The following is an 18931-nucleotide window of genomic DNA, read 5'->3' on the forward strand; positions in this document are numbered from 1 at the left end:
CTACCATATCAAGTCCATGCAGCTGAAAGGTTAGGGGACAGGCTGGGTTTGAGCCCTAGTTCCACCGCTTCCCTGATGTGTGACACTGGGCCAGATACTGCTTGTGAGCCAGATGCCAGCTTCTCCCAGACCCAGTTTTCTCATTTGTCATCTGGAAGTATCCTCATAGGGTTCCTGGGTGGCTGAAATGAAGAGTCTGGCCTGGGCTAGGTGCTCAATCAACGATAGCAGTGATTGTCACCATTTAAGAGTGGTCTTGGGCCATCAGACTTGCATTCATTTACTCACCAATCCTGCAGCCTAAATCTTTCTTCCTCTCAAAGCATCTTATAACCAGCCCCAAAGGACCAACGAGCACTGCTGGGATGACTTGTGCCCCACTTGGGGGATAGTTCTTATGAAATGGCCCCTTATGTGAGTGCATCATGTCATATGAGAAAGATAGACTCTCATGGACAACCCCCTCATTTTGCAGTTGAGAACTGAGGTTCAGAGAGGTAGGGAATTTGAACACAAGCCTTGCCAATAAGTGGAGGTGCTAGGTAGGATTCAACTGTAGCCTATTCCATTTTAAAAGCCAATGTGTCTCTCTGCTGCATTAAAGGTTCAGTGGGTGGGGATGGGAGAAGGGAGAAATATGGACCTCCTATGTGTGCAGGATGGCTTGAGCAAAGGAACTAACATAGAAATGTAAATGGCAGAGAAGAGATTTCTAGATACTTTGTTAGCTAAAAGAGGGGCACAGGAGAGTAGGTACAAAAGGTCAGGTAATTTAGGTTCCAGTCTTGGTCTTGTGGCATTCTAGCTATGTGACCTTAGAGAAGTTTCTCGGACTCTCTGAGCTTTAGTTTTCCTAACCATAAAGAAGAACCTATACAAATGGTTCTTCTGTGAATGGACATTTGGCACATTGCAAAGCTCTATAACCAGATGAGCAATTCTTCTTCTCTTTTGATGCAAGAGCACACGGGCCAGCCCTCACTCTTTGGAGCATGCTGTGCTCTAATACTCAAGAGGGTTGGGGAGACTTCTGGGGGTCCTCCTGCTGGCCCTCATGTTTTGCTCTGTTCCCTCAGGGTGGGAGAATGTCTATGGCTTTGACATGACCTGCATCCGGGATGTTGCTATGAAGGAGCCCCTGGTGGACATCGTGGACCCAAAGCAAGTGGTGACCAATGCCTGTTTAATAAAGGTCTGCAATTTATCCCGCTTGGGCCTGGGCATGCTGGGAACCCAGCTGTGCCACTCTGGGAAGCTGTGGTCCTGGAGTAAAGGCCTTGCCAGCTCCTGCATGGCCTCAGCCTGGTGAGGCAAGGTCACTTTGGCCAGAGCCTCTGGATCCCAAAGTGACCAGTCAAAACCAGGCGCTCTGCTGAGCAGAGCCATAGAGGGAGCGACTGGGCTCCACGGTGGCACAGCTGAGAGAAGGGAGTCAGTGCATGTCCCTTGGTAGTGTTGGGGCGGGGGCAGTGTGGGGAGTGGGGTGTGATAGCAGAGAACACCCTGGAGGCAGGAGGGTCTGCTCAGATTTGGGGGAGCTACTCCGTTCAGGGGTGGATGAACCTCTTACGAAGGAAATCTGATACCTCGACCTGCTGTGTTATCGTCATTACTCTCCCATGTCCTAGCACACATGGGACCGTCCAGGCAGAGATACAAGCCCCCTTCCTGAGTGTTCTTGTTTATACGTGCTCTAACATCTTCTCTTCCGAGGCTTTCTTCTGTGCAAATGCTGAACAACTGGTCAGCATCTTCGGCACAGCAGTCCTTAGTGCATTCTCATTATTAGATATTCAAACAAGACAAATTTCACAGAACAAAACTCAAGGCTCCCCTTGACCTCCCCTCCTTCTCAACAGCACACTCCTCCTAGAGGAACCGCTGGTCACACGTTGGATTGATCTTTCCAGTCCTTTTTCTCAGTCCTTGCATTTATGTATGTTAATATATTATGTCAAATCATACAAACTGCTGCTATGTGATTGTAAAATTCTAGAAAGACATCAGTTTCAGATGGTTCAAGCTGATTTTTTAATTTAAGAATCTGGTGTTATTATGTAAGTATTCAGCAGCCCACTCAGTTCTCATCTTACTAAAACATTCTTGCCTGCCCTGGCCCTGTACATACTCCTTCTTTGATGGACGTGTTGGGTGGAGGGCTGGAGTGTTCACAGTGGCTGAAGGGGCAGGGTCCAGGGCCACTGGGGTTCGGGGGAGGCTGCTGAAGGACTAATGCAAACCGCTGCTTTGCCAGGTGAGAACAGTCCTTTGACCTTGGACACGGTCTTCCTAGGAACCTTGGTCCGTAGTGTCACTGCAACATTTATAAGGGAACCCCAAGAGAAACTGAAACTGGATGAGCCTCGCACAGCCCTCATCAGATGCCGCCTCCCTTGGTAATACCCTGCCTGAGAGGTTTGGCTTGGAGTCTCAGCCTTGGACTCTCCTTGGACAGGGTCCTCACTACTTGTTTAACTCAGCTCATTCTAAGTCCGATCAGGACTGACTGTGAGAAATGTGTCCTCTTATTTCTTCCTACCTGCCTCTCTGTCCCTGAAGCCTCAGCCTTCGGGTGTACCACACAAGAACCAGGAAAGTACACCCCAAAACAAGCTCACCCATAGTGCAGACATCTCTGTAAATATTATGGAATAGGTAGAAATTGACTGGTGCAACTACATTTGCCAAAATGACACATGGTAGCTGCTGGTAATAGCTTCAGGTAATAGCTTCAGCTTGGGGATACAGTTCCTTCATGTACTTGGGCCCCAGGTGGCTTTCCCTCATGCTCTGCTGGTGTGACACTGCACCTCTGTACATCTACTGCTGGTCACATGGTGGACTGACTTGCTTCTATCTACCCAGGCCAGACTGGTCTCCCTCTTCCCTGTCCCAGCCAGAAACCAGCACCTGAGTGTAGCCAGAGGCAAAGCAGAGTTTTCACATGCTCCTGAAAACCCCTCAGGGCTGTGGAGAGGTGTGGGGACTGGAGCTCTGTGCTGAAGTCTTGCGCTTCTGCTCCCTATACTCTTTCTTCCTCTGTCCTCTGAGAAGGCCGAAGACTGCCTTTGCTTCCCCCTCCATCACCCCCCCCTCCCCGCTAATGCACCAAGCAACTCTTGCTGAGCCTGTTGGGAAAACACTTGCCCTTCTTCACACACTTAATTGCTATTTTCATGCTATTAACATTGCAGAGTGTGACACTTTATTATAATTAAGACTCTGTTTTGACCAGACTTCGGCTCTGAGACATCCATTTGTAACATTATTTAGTGGTCGGGATGGCAGCGGCCAGAGGCTCTTCTGAGTAATTGGTCCCTGCAGAGCCCTTCACTTTGTGGGGGTCACCGAGGCAGTCAGGGGGTCTCACAGGGTGTTAGAGATGCTCTTGCTGCTGCCAAAAGTAAGAATCATTCCAGCAAAGGGGTCTGGGCTCTGGGGAGCCAGGATAACTGGGTTTGACTCTCTAGACTTTGAGTCTGAGAAAAGGGTAGAACTGAGTGCAGAAGGTCTCTGTGTCTCCACAGCTGATCCCACCCTCACAGATGGCCCTGCCTCAACTCCAAAAGACCAACTGCCTTCCATTGGTACCATTTTAATGTATAGCTTCATTACCTCTGTCTGGAAGGCCTTTGTTCCTTCAGTGGCCCACATTAAGATGCAAATGTCTGTAGGACCAAGTGAACACTGTCAGCTAACACGGAATATTTGGTTGATGGACCTCTGAGAGAAAGACCCTATAGAGACAGAGTTCCTGATAGATGGATGGGTGTGTGTGTGTGTGTGTGTGTGTGCTTCTGCACAGTGAAAGCAGTGAAGTGAGGGGGGCGACAGAAGGAGAAACGAGCCGGGTCCAGATGTGTCACCGAGCCTTCTTTTCTTTCTAGTTCTCCCTGTCTGTATTCAGGCCAAGAGGTTTGGATATTTTTAAGTAAGACAAGAGGAGTCACGGAAGGTTTTGGATCCAGGGAGCAGCACAGTCTGAGAGATGTAAAAGATTAGTCAGTTGGTATGAAGGAGAGGCCTGGATGAGGAAGGAAAGTTGTCAAGCAGGAGATTGGTTAGTAGAAGACCGATGAGTGTCAGGTGCTCTGTCTCACAGCGAGGGTGCACAGACCAATAAGGTGCAGCCTCTGCCCCTAAAGGGCTCCAGTCCAAAGGCAGGGGCAAGGGTAGAGGTGATGAGGCTGCCAATATAGCCAGAAGCAGGGTGGAAAGACCAGGTTAGGCTGGTGGCAGAGAGGACCAGGAAAGAAAAAATACCACGAAGCTTGGAAAGAGCCTGGAGCCTAGCTAGCTCGCTCTGACTAGGAAAGAGATGGGAAAGTCAGTGAGTGTAAACGCTGTGAGCCTGGCAGGCCGTGCTGATGCCATTAACAAGAACACAGTCAGGCACAGCTTGCTCTGAGAGTCGTTGAGCTAGAAGGAGCCTTGGATAACATGTGGCCAGGAGAGATAACAGACATCATGGAGGCTAACAGGTACAGGTATAAAAAGATTTTCTGGACTGGAGTAAGGGCCCACATTAACAGGATGACATGCAATGGAGGACCCCCACACTCAAGTCCCAGGAAGAAGGGAAAAAGGGTTATGAGAGGGATGCTGTGGAGGGAGAGAGGTTGGCAGGCTAAACGGCAGGGGTCAGCAGCGTGCTCTTTGAGGTCAGAGGTTATAAGTATGTTCCAAGCAGGGGGTGTGAAAGAATAAGAAATCATAACTTACGAGAAGCAAATGAAAAACCAGAGGCAGTTTATGTTGAAGAAGAAAAGGTTTAGGGGGCCCATGTGAGCTGGAACAGGCGCTCGGCTCATTCTGTGGGTGGCAGTTACAGAGACTGATGTGGGCTCTCATTTGTCATGGGGCCTACCAGTTGGAGATGTCAGGAAATGGAATCGGCTGCCTGGTAAGTAGTGAATGCACCAGCCCTAAGGTAGGCAAGTAAGCATCTGAAGGCCACTTTGAGGAATGCGACCGAAGGGGCCCTTGCATCAGTGACGAGGGGACTGGCTTTCCGGTCCCATCACGTTCTGCATGCCTGAGCCAGGACTCACCGTTACATTAGTTTTTGTTCCTCATCCTTGGGCACCAGAAGCACAGCCTCACTTGCATGTGAAGTGATCTCACCCCGGGGCTCCCACATTCCCCCAAATCTGTAATCTCACCTCTTCTCAACTAACAGGTCAGAGCTTCAGCTCCCCGCGAGGTTATCAGGCTGCTCACCCCGACGCCACAGGGCTCTGGTCTGCTGGCTCCCTTGATCATACCTCCTCCTCCTCCTCCGACTTCTCTTTGAAGGCCCTGAGTGCTTTATATCTGTTTTCCCCATAATTATCCTAGAAATATGTAGAGATAAGGGCCATTTTCACTATGCCACTTTGTCTCTTCCCTACTCTTGTTTCCCCACCCTCAGACCCCTTTCCTAGTTATTCCCAGTGTGTTCTTTCATCTGGGTCTCAGATGAGCTCCTGGGAACCGCTTCGGGCACTTAGATGTCTGGCCCTCGCAGTCTTCATAACAGGGTCCTGCTACACATCCCCAGCAGTGGGAAGTCCTTCCTTAGACCTCTCTGAAAGCTGCCTGGTGCCACTTGGGGTCTTGGAAGGTCTGCCCTGTCTCACCGGAGCCAGCAAACAGTAGGTCAGCGTCCTTCACATAGAAAAGAACAGTACATTGCCAACCGTCTTTAATTACACTTGTCCCCATGCAAGATTGATCTCTAGTCACTTCCTGACTGAAATTGTTAGAATTAGTAATTCTTCATGTTCTCCACTCTCCAGCCAAAAATGAAAAACTCTCACTTATTTCTCCCTTTTCTTTCCTTTTTCTTTTTCTTTCTTTTTTTAACTGTTTAGGCTTGTTATAAATGGCCAGCAGAAGTTCTTCAGTTTAGTCTGTGACTGTGGGTGGGTTCAGGTCCTCAGTCCTGAGATAATACTTGATGACTGCTAGTGCCGGCACTTAAATATTAAAAAAACTGGGAAATGAGTAGTCCGCTTCACCTGAATCGCTGGGAGGACTTGCTAAAGCACAGATCGCTGTTTTGATTCATAGGGTTGGGATGTCCTCCCCTCCCCATCCCCTCAGAATTTGCTCTCAGCTGATGCCTATGCTAGTCATCTGGGGACATCACTGTGCAAACGACTCAGTGGATGTGGTGATACCAGGGCAGATTGCTTGGAGGACATTCGGGTTAGGTTTAGGGATGCTCTGTTTAATTATTGCTTCTCTTCTTCCCCGTCCCCTCCCCATCAGTCACCATCCTCAGTGGGTTTACCTTTTTTTTTTAATTATTAATTTTTAATTAAGTTTATTGGGGTAACATTGGTTAATACAATTAACCAATTATCATTTGACATCTACATATTCTATTGTACGTTTATCACCCAAACTCCAGGGATCAAATATAGGGTTTAGGGGGAGGGCGAAGTGCATAAAGGGGATCAAATATATGGTAGCTGAAGGACTTACCTTTTTAATGCCGTTCCCTTCGGGTTCTGATTCATATTCGTTTGCATCATTGCCTGAGCATGCTCTACCCTAAAAGGGATGGAGGAGGTCATTGGGAGGTGGCGGGTGGGGCTGGAGGAAGAAAAGTCACCCTAAGAGTAATGACACCCTGGAGAGTCCCCCATGGGAATGAAGCTGTTCACCAGGACCCAGACCTGGGGGAGACGCTAAGTGTCAGGAATTCTCTCTTCCCTGGGCTGCAGGAGGTGGACATTTACACGGTGAAGACGGAAGAGCTGTCGTTCACATCTGCCTTCTGCCTGCAGATCCAGCGCAATGACTACATCCACGCCCTGGTCACCTATTTTAATATCGAATTTACCAAGTGCCACAAGAAAATGGGGTTTTCCACAGGTGAGCCTTTTGCTGGCATTCCAAATCCTCTTCTCCCCCTTTGCTGAGGCTATGGGGGAAGTGATGCAGTGCTGGCCTCGATGACGTGGGAGAAGGACCTGGGCGTTAGTGAGGGACCCTTACTCTACATCTTTTAAGCCTTCTCTAGCTGCAGAGTAATCGCATGTCCCCGCGCTTTTGGTTGCCCGAGGAGAAGGTAAATAAAACTGTGGCTGGCATGGTCAGAGCCGAGAGAGGCAGGAGTATGGGCCCCTTTTCAAATGTACATTTACTAGTTTAGCATTTCCTGAGCATATTTTGTATGAGAGGGGAAGGAAAAGAGTGGAATTAAATTTCTCTCTCTCCACTGCCATGCTTTACTACAGGATTCAGGGTATAACTCAGTAGACTTCAAATGAAGCCTCTATGTCTCCAACTTTCTTCCCTACTTGCATCCCAATGCATCCCCCTTAAGTCCCTGACAACATCACCCAAACACCAGCCATGCTCTCCCTCCTAGCCCTTCTTCAGAGGTGCCTCATTGCCTGCAGCAGAGAAGCCCAAATGTGTTAGCCTGGTAAGTGTGGGGTTCTGTGACCTGGCCCTAGCCCACTTTTCCAGCCTCATTTCTCATTACCCCTCCTTTGCTTTGCCTTCCACCCCATCTCATTGCTGCCACTGCACACACGGTCTGTTCACGCTGAGCACTTTGCAGTTTCCTGAACTCAGTGAGACTTCTGAAGTCTCTGGCATCGCCTCTGCACACACCTTGCTCATCTTGGTATGCCATGGGAGCAAGGGGGTCTTTCGTCAGAAGCTCTTGTTGTTTCCTTTCCTCTTGTATTAGTTTCCTAGGGTGGCCATAGCAAATGACCACAGCCTGGGTGGCTTAAACAACAGAAATTTATTTCTCACTGTTCTGGAGACTAGAAGTCCCAAGTCCAAGATGTCAGCAGAGCTGGTTCTCCTGAGGCCTCTCTACCTGGTTTGCCTACGGCCACCTTCTCCCCGTGTCTTTACATGGCCTTTCCTCTTTGTGCGCACATCCCTGGTGTCTCTCTGTGTGTCCTAATCTCCTTCTGAAAGGACGCCAGCCAGATTGGATTAGGGCCCACCCTAAGAACCTCATTTTAACTTAATCACCTCTTTAAAGGCCTACCTCTAAATACATTGACATTCTGAGGTACTGGGGGGTAGAACTTCAGCATGAATTTTGAGGAGACATAATTTAGCCCATAACACCTCCCTCACCCCACCCCCACCTCTTCACCTGGCCAGCTCCAGCACGGGTCTCACCTCTCAGCTCAGGTATTACTTGATCCCCTCTTTCTCTCTTGGGTCAAGCTCGGGTGTCCTTCTTGGGGCTGCCTAACATTGTGTGCTTACATCTATCATGGTGACGTTTAAAGTGATGCATATGCACAATAGTAAAAAGAAATCAAAGGGTATATAAAGTCACAGAAAAAATCCTCTCCCCATCCATCCCACTTTCATGCCTCAGAGGCATACATTGTTAACAATTTCTTTTGTATCCTTCCAAAAAATTTCAGTGGTGCACAGCACATATATATCTATATATACTTTTTCTTTTTACCTTTTTATTTGAAATAATTATAGACTCACAGGAAGTTGCAAAAATAGTACATGGAGTTTTGTGAACCCATGCCCAGCTCCCCTCATTGGTGGCATCTTACATAACTGGAGTACAATATCAAAACTACAGCATTTAAAAATAATACAGGTTGGCTCGTACTAGACACAATACTCTGCCACCTTCTCTTTATTTAACAGTGTGTCTTGGAGATACTTCCATAGCCTCACATTAATATCTGCTTTCTTTTGTAAAGGACTATGTAGGATTCCAATGTAGGATATGCCATCATTCATTCAACATTTCCACCCAGTTTTTTTGACCCTTGGTTTTCCTGTGAGTCTGGATCATATCTCATAATCTCCGCGCTCTCAGCTTCTATGGCAGTGTTTGGCTTCTAGAAGGTCCTAAACAAATCTCTGTTAAATTAGTGTGTGAAGTTATGACTTCCGCCCTTAGGGTTGTACTCATATTGACCATTCATGTGGAGTCTCCCTGAAAACTGGAAGCGTGTCGTTGGGGGTGGAGGGAGTGTGCACATAGTGGAAATAGGTGGGTTCTTCCAGAATTCAGGGGTGTGATTATTCGCTTTCTGAAGCCATGACCCTCTTTTACCTCTTCACAGGAGGGGCAAGAGACATAGCTAATCTGTCATGGGATGTTTTTTCCCAGAACCAGTGTCCCCTGAACACCAATACCAGAGTTTTCTAGTCTCCATCAGCCAGTCCAGTGCTGGTGCCTTCCTGCCAAGGGAAAAACCAGAGATGCCTAATCTGGGTCATTACAGCTGCCACTCCCCACCTCCCTTACAGGGGCATCTGTGAGCTCAATTTCTTGGTGGGCAGGAAGAGCCAGGAGTGGGCAAGGAAGATTTTATCTGGACCGTAAAGGATGGGGAAAACTCAGCTTCATGATGGTGAAGAGTAACGTCATTGAGAGGGCCAAGGAGGGTCCTATTTGAGACCAGGGCTGTGACTAGAGGCCAGGCGTGAAGCCGCAGTGGCTGGCTCTGCCTCTACCCCTCCAAGATGACGTCTCCTGCCCTGCCGCAGGTGATGGGAAAGTTAGTGGGCCAGAGTACTCTGGAAGAAGTTCTGGCCTTTGAAAGTCTGGGCTCCAGCCCTATAGCTCTCAGCTGGGGTTTCCTTTTTCCTAAGATGATCTATTTCCAGCCCTTGAGGTCAAGCAGGCAACCTGGTAGACCTGTCCATAGATGGCTCTCTGACTCTGTGGTACACGGACTACATTCCTGATGTCCCCATGGGGAGGAGGCTTGGTTAAATTCAAATTCAACATCAAAGAAATCAGACATGGGCTGCCAGGGAGATGGTGAGGATTCGAAGAGTTAAGTTCCAACCATTGGCTCCTTTCCTTCCTGTTCTCTGGTCATACCCTGCCATAGTCCCACACACGCCCACACAAGAGGAATGGTAAAGAGTATGTTTTATAAGCTCAAACTAGATCAAGGTCTGAGCCTACTCCTCTGTCTTTTTGCAGTTAATGACATTATGCTCCCTCCCCTATGCACAGAATCCCAGTATCTTAGGTTCTAATAGGACATTCAGAGTTCCTACAGTCCTCTTTTTTCCATGCCTTGGTGCAGAAGTTCTTAAAGTGTGGTCCATGGACCAGCATGGAAATTTGTGAGAAATGCAAATTCTTGGGCCCCACCCCAGACCTGCTGAGTCATAAATTTTGAGGGGGGGCTCAGAGATCTGTGTCTTAATAAGTCCTCCAGGTGATTGTGATGCACAATCAAGGTCCAGAACCACTGCCCTTCTGCAAGACCGCCTGAACAAGATGGTTGAGAATTTGACCAATGTCGACGTCCTCTGGAAAGGCAATTCCAACTCCTCATTATGGTGTGCCTTCTGGTCTCACCAAGACTTTGTGCCTTCTGGCTGACACAGACCCCTCTTGTTGCAGCATTTCCATATACATAGCGAAATTAAATTGTTCAGCAGCTTTCTCAGCCACCCTGAGATGGCAGGATGGGGTTTTGTTTCCAGCACGAGCGGATGTCCTGACCAGTTATTATGGATTTGACAGCAGGCTCTATGCAGACCCTCTACACTCTGACCACCAAGTAAAGAGTATGTGCTTTTCGTTTTTAAAGACCCCAGATGCACAGAATTACATGAATCTTAATTCTTGGTCAATGACATACTATTAACATTGAGTGATGCAAAGTTCACTTTTTGTTTATTTATTTATTAATATATCGAATACCTGTGAATTCACCATCTCAGTAACCAGAATGTAAATAAAGTATTACTAACTAGAATGCAAATAATAACTAGAAATAAGATTATTATTATTATTGGACGTAAATATATTAGTTAAGAAATAAATTATTAGAATATGAATATTAACCAGAAATATTATAATGATTATAATTAATAAATTTAAGTCAATTAATTCATAGTTACATAATAAATCCCTGTGAGCTCACCACCCAACTCAATACCTTAAATGCTATCAATATCTTTCATTTACGTGGATGCTCTGATTCTACCCCTTCCCCACTCCCCTTATCACCTCTAGGTGAACATTACCCTGAATTTTGTGTTCCTTATTACTTCGCTATTTTTGAAAAGTTTTATCACATGTATGTGTAAGCCTAAACAACGTACTGCTTGGTCTCAGCTATATTTGAACTTCGTGCAAAGGTAGCTGCTTATGTGGCCCCTCCCCATCAACCCTCAGCCATGTTTCTGTCTCAGCCCAGACCTGGGAGGCCTACTTGAAAGTATATCGAGTATTGCACAGCTTGAAAATGATCCCTGTTAATGGCCTGGCGTCTCCTCTCTGCAGCTCCAGGCAGAAGCCATAATGGGCATAGGTGCCTGGAGTTCCGGGCTGTGCCAGCCAGCGGGCCCAGCTGCCCCCACCCCTTGGGCACACCCTAGATGGATGAAGGGAGGAATGGGAGCCAGGGCTCTAGGTTGCTGTGTGATGGGTAGAAGGGCAGTAGGCTGAGTATAAGCAGATCTAGATTTATGTCCGCTTCCCTTTGCACAGATTCCTGGTTTCTCCAGGAATCAGCACAGTAAGGTGATCAGATACTGGAGATGACTTTGAGTGAGTTACTCTCTGGGCCCTGGGCTTTTTATATATGAAATGATACTGTTGGACCTAGTTTACCTGGCAGTCCTTTCCGGCTTTGCCACCCTGTCACAGAGTTAATTTACTCAGGTCAAAGAAGCTTCTTGGTGCATAGTCTTAAATTCTCCAAAAAGCTTGTGAAACCCCTAGGGAATATAAGTATAAATTTACAGCTAGGAAAGGTATTAGATTCCACTTAGCCATTGGGAAGTGAAACAGAACGCAGAATTCCAAAAGCACCAGAAAAAAATCTTTCCATGAGAGGCCCCTGCCATTTGTTCCTACAGACTGCTGTGCTCCGCACCTCCATTGTTAAGTCACAACTTACACCAAACTTTATCGTTTGTCTTCTCACTTAAATGATAGGATCTGAGGCGGGGGCAGGCAAGGGTGTATTGATCGCTGTTCCCCAAATTTAAGACCGTATCTGTTGAATGAATGAATAAATAAAGGCATATGCACTTGGAATACTGCAGGCAGTACTGGTCACATTCACTTCAAAATAGAACCCAGAATCTAGAACCCAGAGAGACTGTGATGGGAGGGGCTTAAGGAAGGGAGAAAAGGGGTCAGGATAGTAAGAGTATGCAGGTATTTTCATAATAGAGAAAGCCGAAAGCAGTGACACAATCAAGATTGCCGTTGGGGCAGGGGAGGAAAGAGAAAGACTTGATCATTGACGAGAACTCTAGATGTCGTCCGCAGCCCCGAGTGTTTATCCTTGCGCATAGCAACTTTCTAGATGCTTCCCTAGGATGTTCTAGACTGCTGAAGTGAGGCAGCACACCTTCTCTGGCCAGCGTTATAGTTTATGAATGAATAAAATGATATACCACCATTCACGACGATGAAATAACCACCCAATATAATGACTTAGGAACATGCTAACATGGACCTAATACTATATAGGTAGGATGATCATATAATTCACCTTTCAATTAAGGACACTGTTAAGAGTGGAAGAGCTATTAATAATTATGCCAGGAAAACAAAAGTAAACTGTAACAGTCCTGGCACAACAGGAGGCTTGGTCACCCTTAGTGCATCCTTTCTCCCTTCTCACAGTGCCCCACGTTCTGGAGATGTAGTAAACAAGCCCCAACGGTCACAGTGTAAATATGTGGCAAAGTGGAGACTAGAAACTGGGCCCGTTGTTGCCTGATTAAATGTCCTTTATCCTGATCCCCACACGAGAGATGTTATTAGATGCGAATGATTCAGTTTGCGCAGTGATTTCAGCCGTGGCTGTGTCTACATAACCTGGGGGAAGATTTTTAAGTCTCGGCAAACTTTTCCCCTTCTCATCCTTCCCCTGAAATACTGAATTCAAATCTCTAGGAGTAAAGTGAAAAAATCCAAATTTTAATAAGTTTCTCCTGGATGCCTCATTGGAGGATTAAGATTGAGAAGTTTGGTTTAGATAATTAGTCCATGGCTAATGGACCCATCATAGAATGAGACATTTGGGCAAGTTCTTAAGCTTTTTGATGTCGATGTGGTAGTGGAGGGGGGAGAAATTACTCTCCTCCAGTCCGAGGCTGGCACGTTTTTGGGGGCTACCATCAGAGGCAGACTACTAGGTTTGGTGAATCTAAGCCAGTGAAGTATCTGGGATTCTCACAAGGCATCTGATTAGGAGACAGAAGGAAACTGCTTGAATCCCTTTGAAGGTCTTTAAGAACAGAAGAGACACCTGTCTGAGCTGGTGTAGGTGGAAGTGGGGGGCGAGAATGCTGTCAGTCATATACTGCTATTCTTCGCACACACTTGGGACTGTCTTTTGACAGTTTATTTAGATGTAGTTGGCAGGGAAGTTTCTGGGAGCAGGTGGACTTTGTCCTTAGGCAGCAGTATGCCTTAGGGGCCAGAAAGGCTGGCTATGTTTGGGGATCTAGGATCTGAGGGGCAGAGATTACATGTTCATGATCATTCAAGCCCTTCCAAATGCTCAGGTTGCTCTTCCCCATCCATGACCTTGAATTTGCATTGATTTCACACACACACACACACACACACACTGAATGCTACACAAGTCTGTATCCAAACCACTGACATTTGATCTAGCCAGTTTATTGAAAAAGGGCAAAGAAAGACAGACTCTTCAGCTCCATTAAAGTCGATCTTGGAATTTGAAAGATCTTAGAGGTCACCTGGTCTGACCCAGTGCATGATAAATTCCCAATCGGTGGACCTCAGGGGCTTATGCGATTGTGAGACAGATCTAATTCTTTCTGGTGAATTAAAAATCTACCTACTAGTAATTCCCCCTTACTAGCCTTTGTTCTACCTCTAAAGCCACATGTAAGACCACACATAAGTCTTTCCATGTGACAGCTTTTGAAGTATTTGAAGTATTTGAGAGGCACTTCTCATGTTCTCCCCAAGTCTCCTCATCTTTAGCTCTTGTCCTAAGCAAAGAGGAAATCAGTGTTAATGAGTTTTGCATCCCAGTGGAGGAAGGTAAAGGCCCGAAGGGCCAAGAACTTACTATAAGATGGGTTTTTGTATAGGTTCTAAAGGCCCCCAATGTAACTGACCATCTGTGGATGTAATGAAGCATCATGAGAGGTCTACTCTTTGGTTTTTCACCAGATAAACCATTCATTTATTCATCCCTCATTTCTATTTGATTCAGTTAGGAAGGCACAGCTGACATCCTTTAGCAGACTTGGACTAAGGGTACTAATTTTGGTTCTAGGGCAGAGAAGCAGGCAGGGAAAACTATTTGTAAGGCTAGGCTGTCAGTGGAACTGGGGAAACTGGGTTAGCTGTGGAGTTTGCATAAACGATGTCATTTAAGGGAAGACAGGATGGCCTACTCTACAAATCTCTCCCCCACACTGTCTGAAAGTCTTCACTCTGTCGAACTAATGAAAAACAGTAGCATTCTGAGATTCATTTGAGTTACGGAGTTTAGTTGGTAAGAGGGTATGTATTCATTCCTCTTGATATGAATTTGTAATATCAACTTGTTCCCTTCTGACCCCCAGCTAAGACCCACAGTCCTGAGGGATGGAAATCTGATGGAAGAAGTGTCCCTGGGGCCAAGGGGGGAGTTCTGGTTGGGGCTCGGAGGCAGGCTAGAAGAGCTGGACACATGACCCGACAAGAGTGTTGTGTGCAGGTCAGACAGTCCCAGAAGAAACCCAGCGACTTGTAGGCAGGGTCCTAGCCTCAGCTCTTTTGGAGATGTCTTCTCTGATACTTTTGTTCCACCTCCCCTGTCCCTCCCCCTCAGCCCCCGACGCCCCCTACACCCACTGGAAGCAGACCGTCTTCTACTTGGAAGATTACCTCACTGTCCGAAGAGGGGAAGAGCTCTACGGGACCATCTCCATGAAGCCAAATGCCAAAAATGTGGTGAGTGCCGAAGCGGGCTCTGTGCAGGCTGGAGTCAGAGAGGAGAAGGGACCACAGAGCTGGTCCCAGAACCCACTTGCCCAGGTGCCTAAGTGCCTTGTGCGCAATCAGAAAGGTTACCAGGGAGGCAGTGAGAAGCTGGGCATGGATGTGACTAGGCATAACTGAAGGACTCCAAGCTTGGCCCCTGGCAGCCAGGAACTAGACTTTGTCTAGGCACCATCTGGACTCTCAGCTTTGAACACGGCTTCACGTAGGGGCTTTGAGAACAGAGGCTGTTGCCATGGGTTTCACCTCATTTAAGACGAGCTGAGTCAGGAAATAAGAGCTTCTGAGGGTTTAAGCAAAGGAGCAGCACAAGCGGATTAGCATTACACTTGAACCACATCTGGCATAGGGATCATGAGGCCCCCTCCCTACAGTCTGTTACTCCACCATACTGACAATGATGGGGACAGAGGCCGTGTGGCCTTTATGTAGTTGTGTCTTACATCATGATGAAATCTCCAGCCATCCTGCTTCATCCTGCCTGGGATGTGAACCATCCTTTTGTCTAGTGTGTCCACTTCGCTTCATCTCATCACATAGGCATTGTATCGTCATCTCACATCATCACAAAAAGAAGGGTTGGCATAATTCCTCTTGGACTGAGTGGAAATCATATACTCACAGGAGAGAATCTGGCTGCATTTGAATAGAACATGTTGGAGCGACACTAATAAATTTCAGAGTGGATATCTGAAAAAAAAAAAGTTTCTGGTGGCCTGGTGAAATTTGGTTTACATTCCTTCAGCTGGCCTGGTGGGTCGGAGACCATGTGATTCTTTCTTTCTGAGCTGCCCCGGGTATGGGCAAGTACACTAAGAGTCTACAGAATGCTTTGAGGATTATGACACAGAAGACTCAACCACCCCACTCTGTTTTCTCCCAGGATGAAATCAGAGGGAACGTTTTTATATTATAACAGGAAGGATTCAGGTTAGGAATCAAAGAACTTCCTGTGAGGATAATGAGGCACCAGAATAGATTCCTGAGGGCTGTTCGTGGGAACTCCTTAGCTAGCAAACCTTAGGAACACAGTAGACACCCATCCCTCTGCCTGCGGGTAGGGGAGCGATGCCGTGACTTCCTCCCACACTAATGCTGTGACCCTTTGCTCTTTCTTTGCAGCGAGACCTCGATTTCACAGTAGACTTGGATTTTAAGGGACAGCTGTGTGAAATATCTGTATCTAATGACTACAAAATGCGTTAGCACACGTGGGAAGCTGCAGAGAGTGAGCGAGAAAAAAAACTCTCACCTCAATCTGCAGCCCTGTAACAAGGAATACTGTTTGCAGGACTACACGCTCGAAAACCAGTTTTAAACTCTGCCTTGAAGATTGGGGAACTCACTGGGGCTCCCGTGGGCCCTGCCACTGGACAGAGGACCTCCAGCTCCTCAGCTCTGCTCTGCGAGCCCTCCACAAAGGCTTTGCAGTCACTGACCAAGAGCGACCTCGAGTGCTGCGACTGGGCCCGAGGCCAGAAAGTACCCGTGTAAACCCATTGTCCTCCTTTACTGTGAATCTCCGGATCTTCCAAGTTTTGCATGCTGCAGGCACCTAGGGCAGATCGCTTCACTAGAACCTGGAGACTAGTGTCTTTGATAGCATAAGCCAGAGTATCTGTGCGGTGGTGTGTGCGTGCGTGTGCGCATACAGCATATACAGGTGTTTATTTACCCACAAGACTGTATATGCTTGCATATACAACCATTGGGTACACCCATGTGTTCATTCAGGGCGTGTGTGTGTGCGCGTGTGTGTGGGTAGAATATATATTACTCTCAGAGGAGATTCTGTTGCTTTTGAATAGGAATTTGTTTTGTGATTAGCTCTCCCCTTCCTCATCCCTTACCAGATGTTAAGCATCTATGAAATTTTCTCTGTACTAGCTCTGGTCTCCTTTTGACTAGACCGTGGCTCTGAACCCTGAGCATAGTACCACACTCTGTGGGCACTCAATAAATGCACATGAGAGTGAAGCAGTGAGACAGCTGTATTCCTGGGGCTCTGGAGTGGGAGGGCTGGGGACGAAGTTAAAGGCCGTAATGGAACAGAAAATCAAAGGAGCAGCACCTTGGTTACTCCCTGCTCCAAGAAGGTAAGCTCTTCAGTAGAAGCAGCTGTACAGTCAGGACCGGCTCAAGGGCATCTGCCCTGCAGACTCTCAGGGGGTGGGAAGAGGGTCCCAGAACCGGAGTGGGGGGTTCATGAACAAACCGAGAGTGCTCTTGAATGGGAGGCTGCGTGTAACCTGGAGGGAAGCCAAGGTCACGAGTAGGAATCTGAGTTATGCATGCTGTTGGGAGGGCCAGGAGAAAGCAAAAGATGGTGAGCTTGTGGCCCTGAGTCACTGGGGAGAGACTGGGGCAGGGTCCAGGGGCAAGGCCAGTGGAGGGATGCTCCTTCTCTAGGGTGCTAAGAGTTTGCAGCACCACATGGATGGTCTCATTCTTCACCCTGAGCTAATGTGTGGCCCGGCCTGTCACCCTTTGCATCAGCAGGAGACCACACACAGAGCCCAGGTGAAAGACACTTGGTCCTTGAGGTGGCACTCCAGTTTCCCATCACAGCTCCTTTCCCCAGTATGGCTGGCAAATCTCCAGTCCCCCCCACCCCCAACTTCTTCAACTCTGCCACCTCTAAGATTTTGAACTCTAGTCTCATCATGGAGAGGGCAGAACCAGAAGAGAGACTTCTGTGGCTAAGAATGTCACTTGAGGAAAAGATAGGGGCTTCGCCTGTGGACAGGGACCCAGGTCTAGCTGACCTGAAGATTCAATTGCCAGGTAGCATGAAGGCGTGCCTCTTTGGTGTGCGGGAGGAACCAGGTCAGGCACCTGGGCTGTGGCGGTCTACCTGGCTGTGCCCTCAACGCGCTGTGGACCTTGGGCGAGTCATGCTGCATTCCCGGGCCTCAGCCTCTTCACCATGGAAACAGGGAGCAGGACCAAGTGAGTGTTCCACACTGTGTCCTGGGAGGCCTTAGCCTTGTGGGAGGTGCCAGGGAGAGAATGGGCAGAGCTGTGCGTCTCCCCTTCCCAGATTCAAAAGGAACAACATTTCTTTTCTCTGTTTTTATTTTCTTTGGGAAAAGAATTCACTGCCAAAAATAAAAATAAAATAAAGAAATGAAAAGAAACCAAGATGAAAACCAAACACCTTTGAAAGCAACTTATGTTGGAGACCCTGAAGTCCTCTTAGCCGTAATATCCTGGGGTTAGTGCTATCTTGGACCCTCTACCCACTCCCCACCTGGTGCCATTTTACCTAAAGCACTTTCTGCAGCTCCAAAGCAGCCTTCGGGTCTTAGCTGGGCTCCTACCACCTAGCCCAGAACCACATGCTCACTTGCCTGCATCTTTATGTTCTCTCTGGCTCCCATTAGCTCTAAAATATTCTCTCTGGAACTGTTATCACTCAGAAATGGGGAAAGACTCCGTAGGCAGACAGGGGGTCTTTGTCTGAATTTTAGAAGGGGCCTCGTCAAGGAGCCTGTGGATTTGCGGATACTCTGCTTGGCAGGCAGAGTGGATTCCGCTTGCCCTTGGCCTGGGGTTTTGGGGTGATGTGCAAACTTCACAACAGTACTCGGGCCCTGAGAGAAGTGGCTGGGCCCCTTGGAATCCTTGCTTCCCATGAGAGACCTTCTAGGCTCAGTCCAAGTGTGGTAACAGAATCTCTGTAGGATGGAAATACAGTGTCCTTTGTCAGACCTGGTGAAGTGTTTTGTTTTGGTCTGATTTTTGGTCATTCTTTAGCTTTGGAGACAGGCCATCTTATCTGTGTCATCATCTCCCCTGGGAGAAACATTTCAGGGGCTGGGAAGGCAGAGGGGTTATTTAGAGGAAGTGGCGGAGCCGACAGGGCCCAGGACACGTGGATGCAGAGGAGGCTTTGGCTTCCCTGGGGGTGGGTGTCCTGGGGATGGCAGTGCCCTTGAAGATAATAACTGACTTTGGTCGCAGTGGCCCCGCCCTTTCATAACTCTC

At 47.7% G+C, this 18931-nt stretch overlaps 1 protein-coding gene across 5 annotated transcripts in view; it reads left to right on the plus strand.

Moving 5' to 3' along the window:
* The window catches only part of PRMT8 (protein arginine methyltransferase 8), an 87884-nt gene extending 70963 nt beyond the window's left edge, over positions 1-16921 (plus strand). For 3 of the 5 annotated variants that reach the window (XM_036237002.1, XM_036237003.1, XM_016150160.2), the window contains exons 7-10: positions 1077-1192; positions 6711-6861; positions 14775-14896; positions 16067-16921. In XM_036237002.1, the coding sequence (XP_036092895.1) occupies positions 1077-1192; positions 6711-6861; positions 14775-14896; positions 16067-16150 (473 nt within the window). In that variant the 3' untranslated portion in view covers positions 16151-16921. The remainder of the gene's footprint in view (positions 1-1076; positions 1193-6710; positions 6862-14774; positions 14897-16066) is intronic. The other 2 variants (XM_036237001.1, XM_036237000.1) reach the window with 2 other exon arrangements.
* The last annotated feature ends 2010 nt before the right edge of the window (positions 16922-18931 follow it).

Source organism: Rousettus aegyptiacus, unplaced genomic scaffold (genome assembly GCF_014176215.1).
Source record: "Rousettus aegyptiacus isolate mRouAeg1 unplaced genomic scaffold, mRouAeg1.p scaffold_m13_p_2, whole genome shotgun sequence".
NCBI lineage: Eukaryota > Metazoa > Chordata > Mammalia > Chiroptera > Pteropodidae > Rousettus > Rousettus aegyptiacus.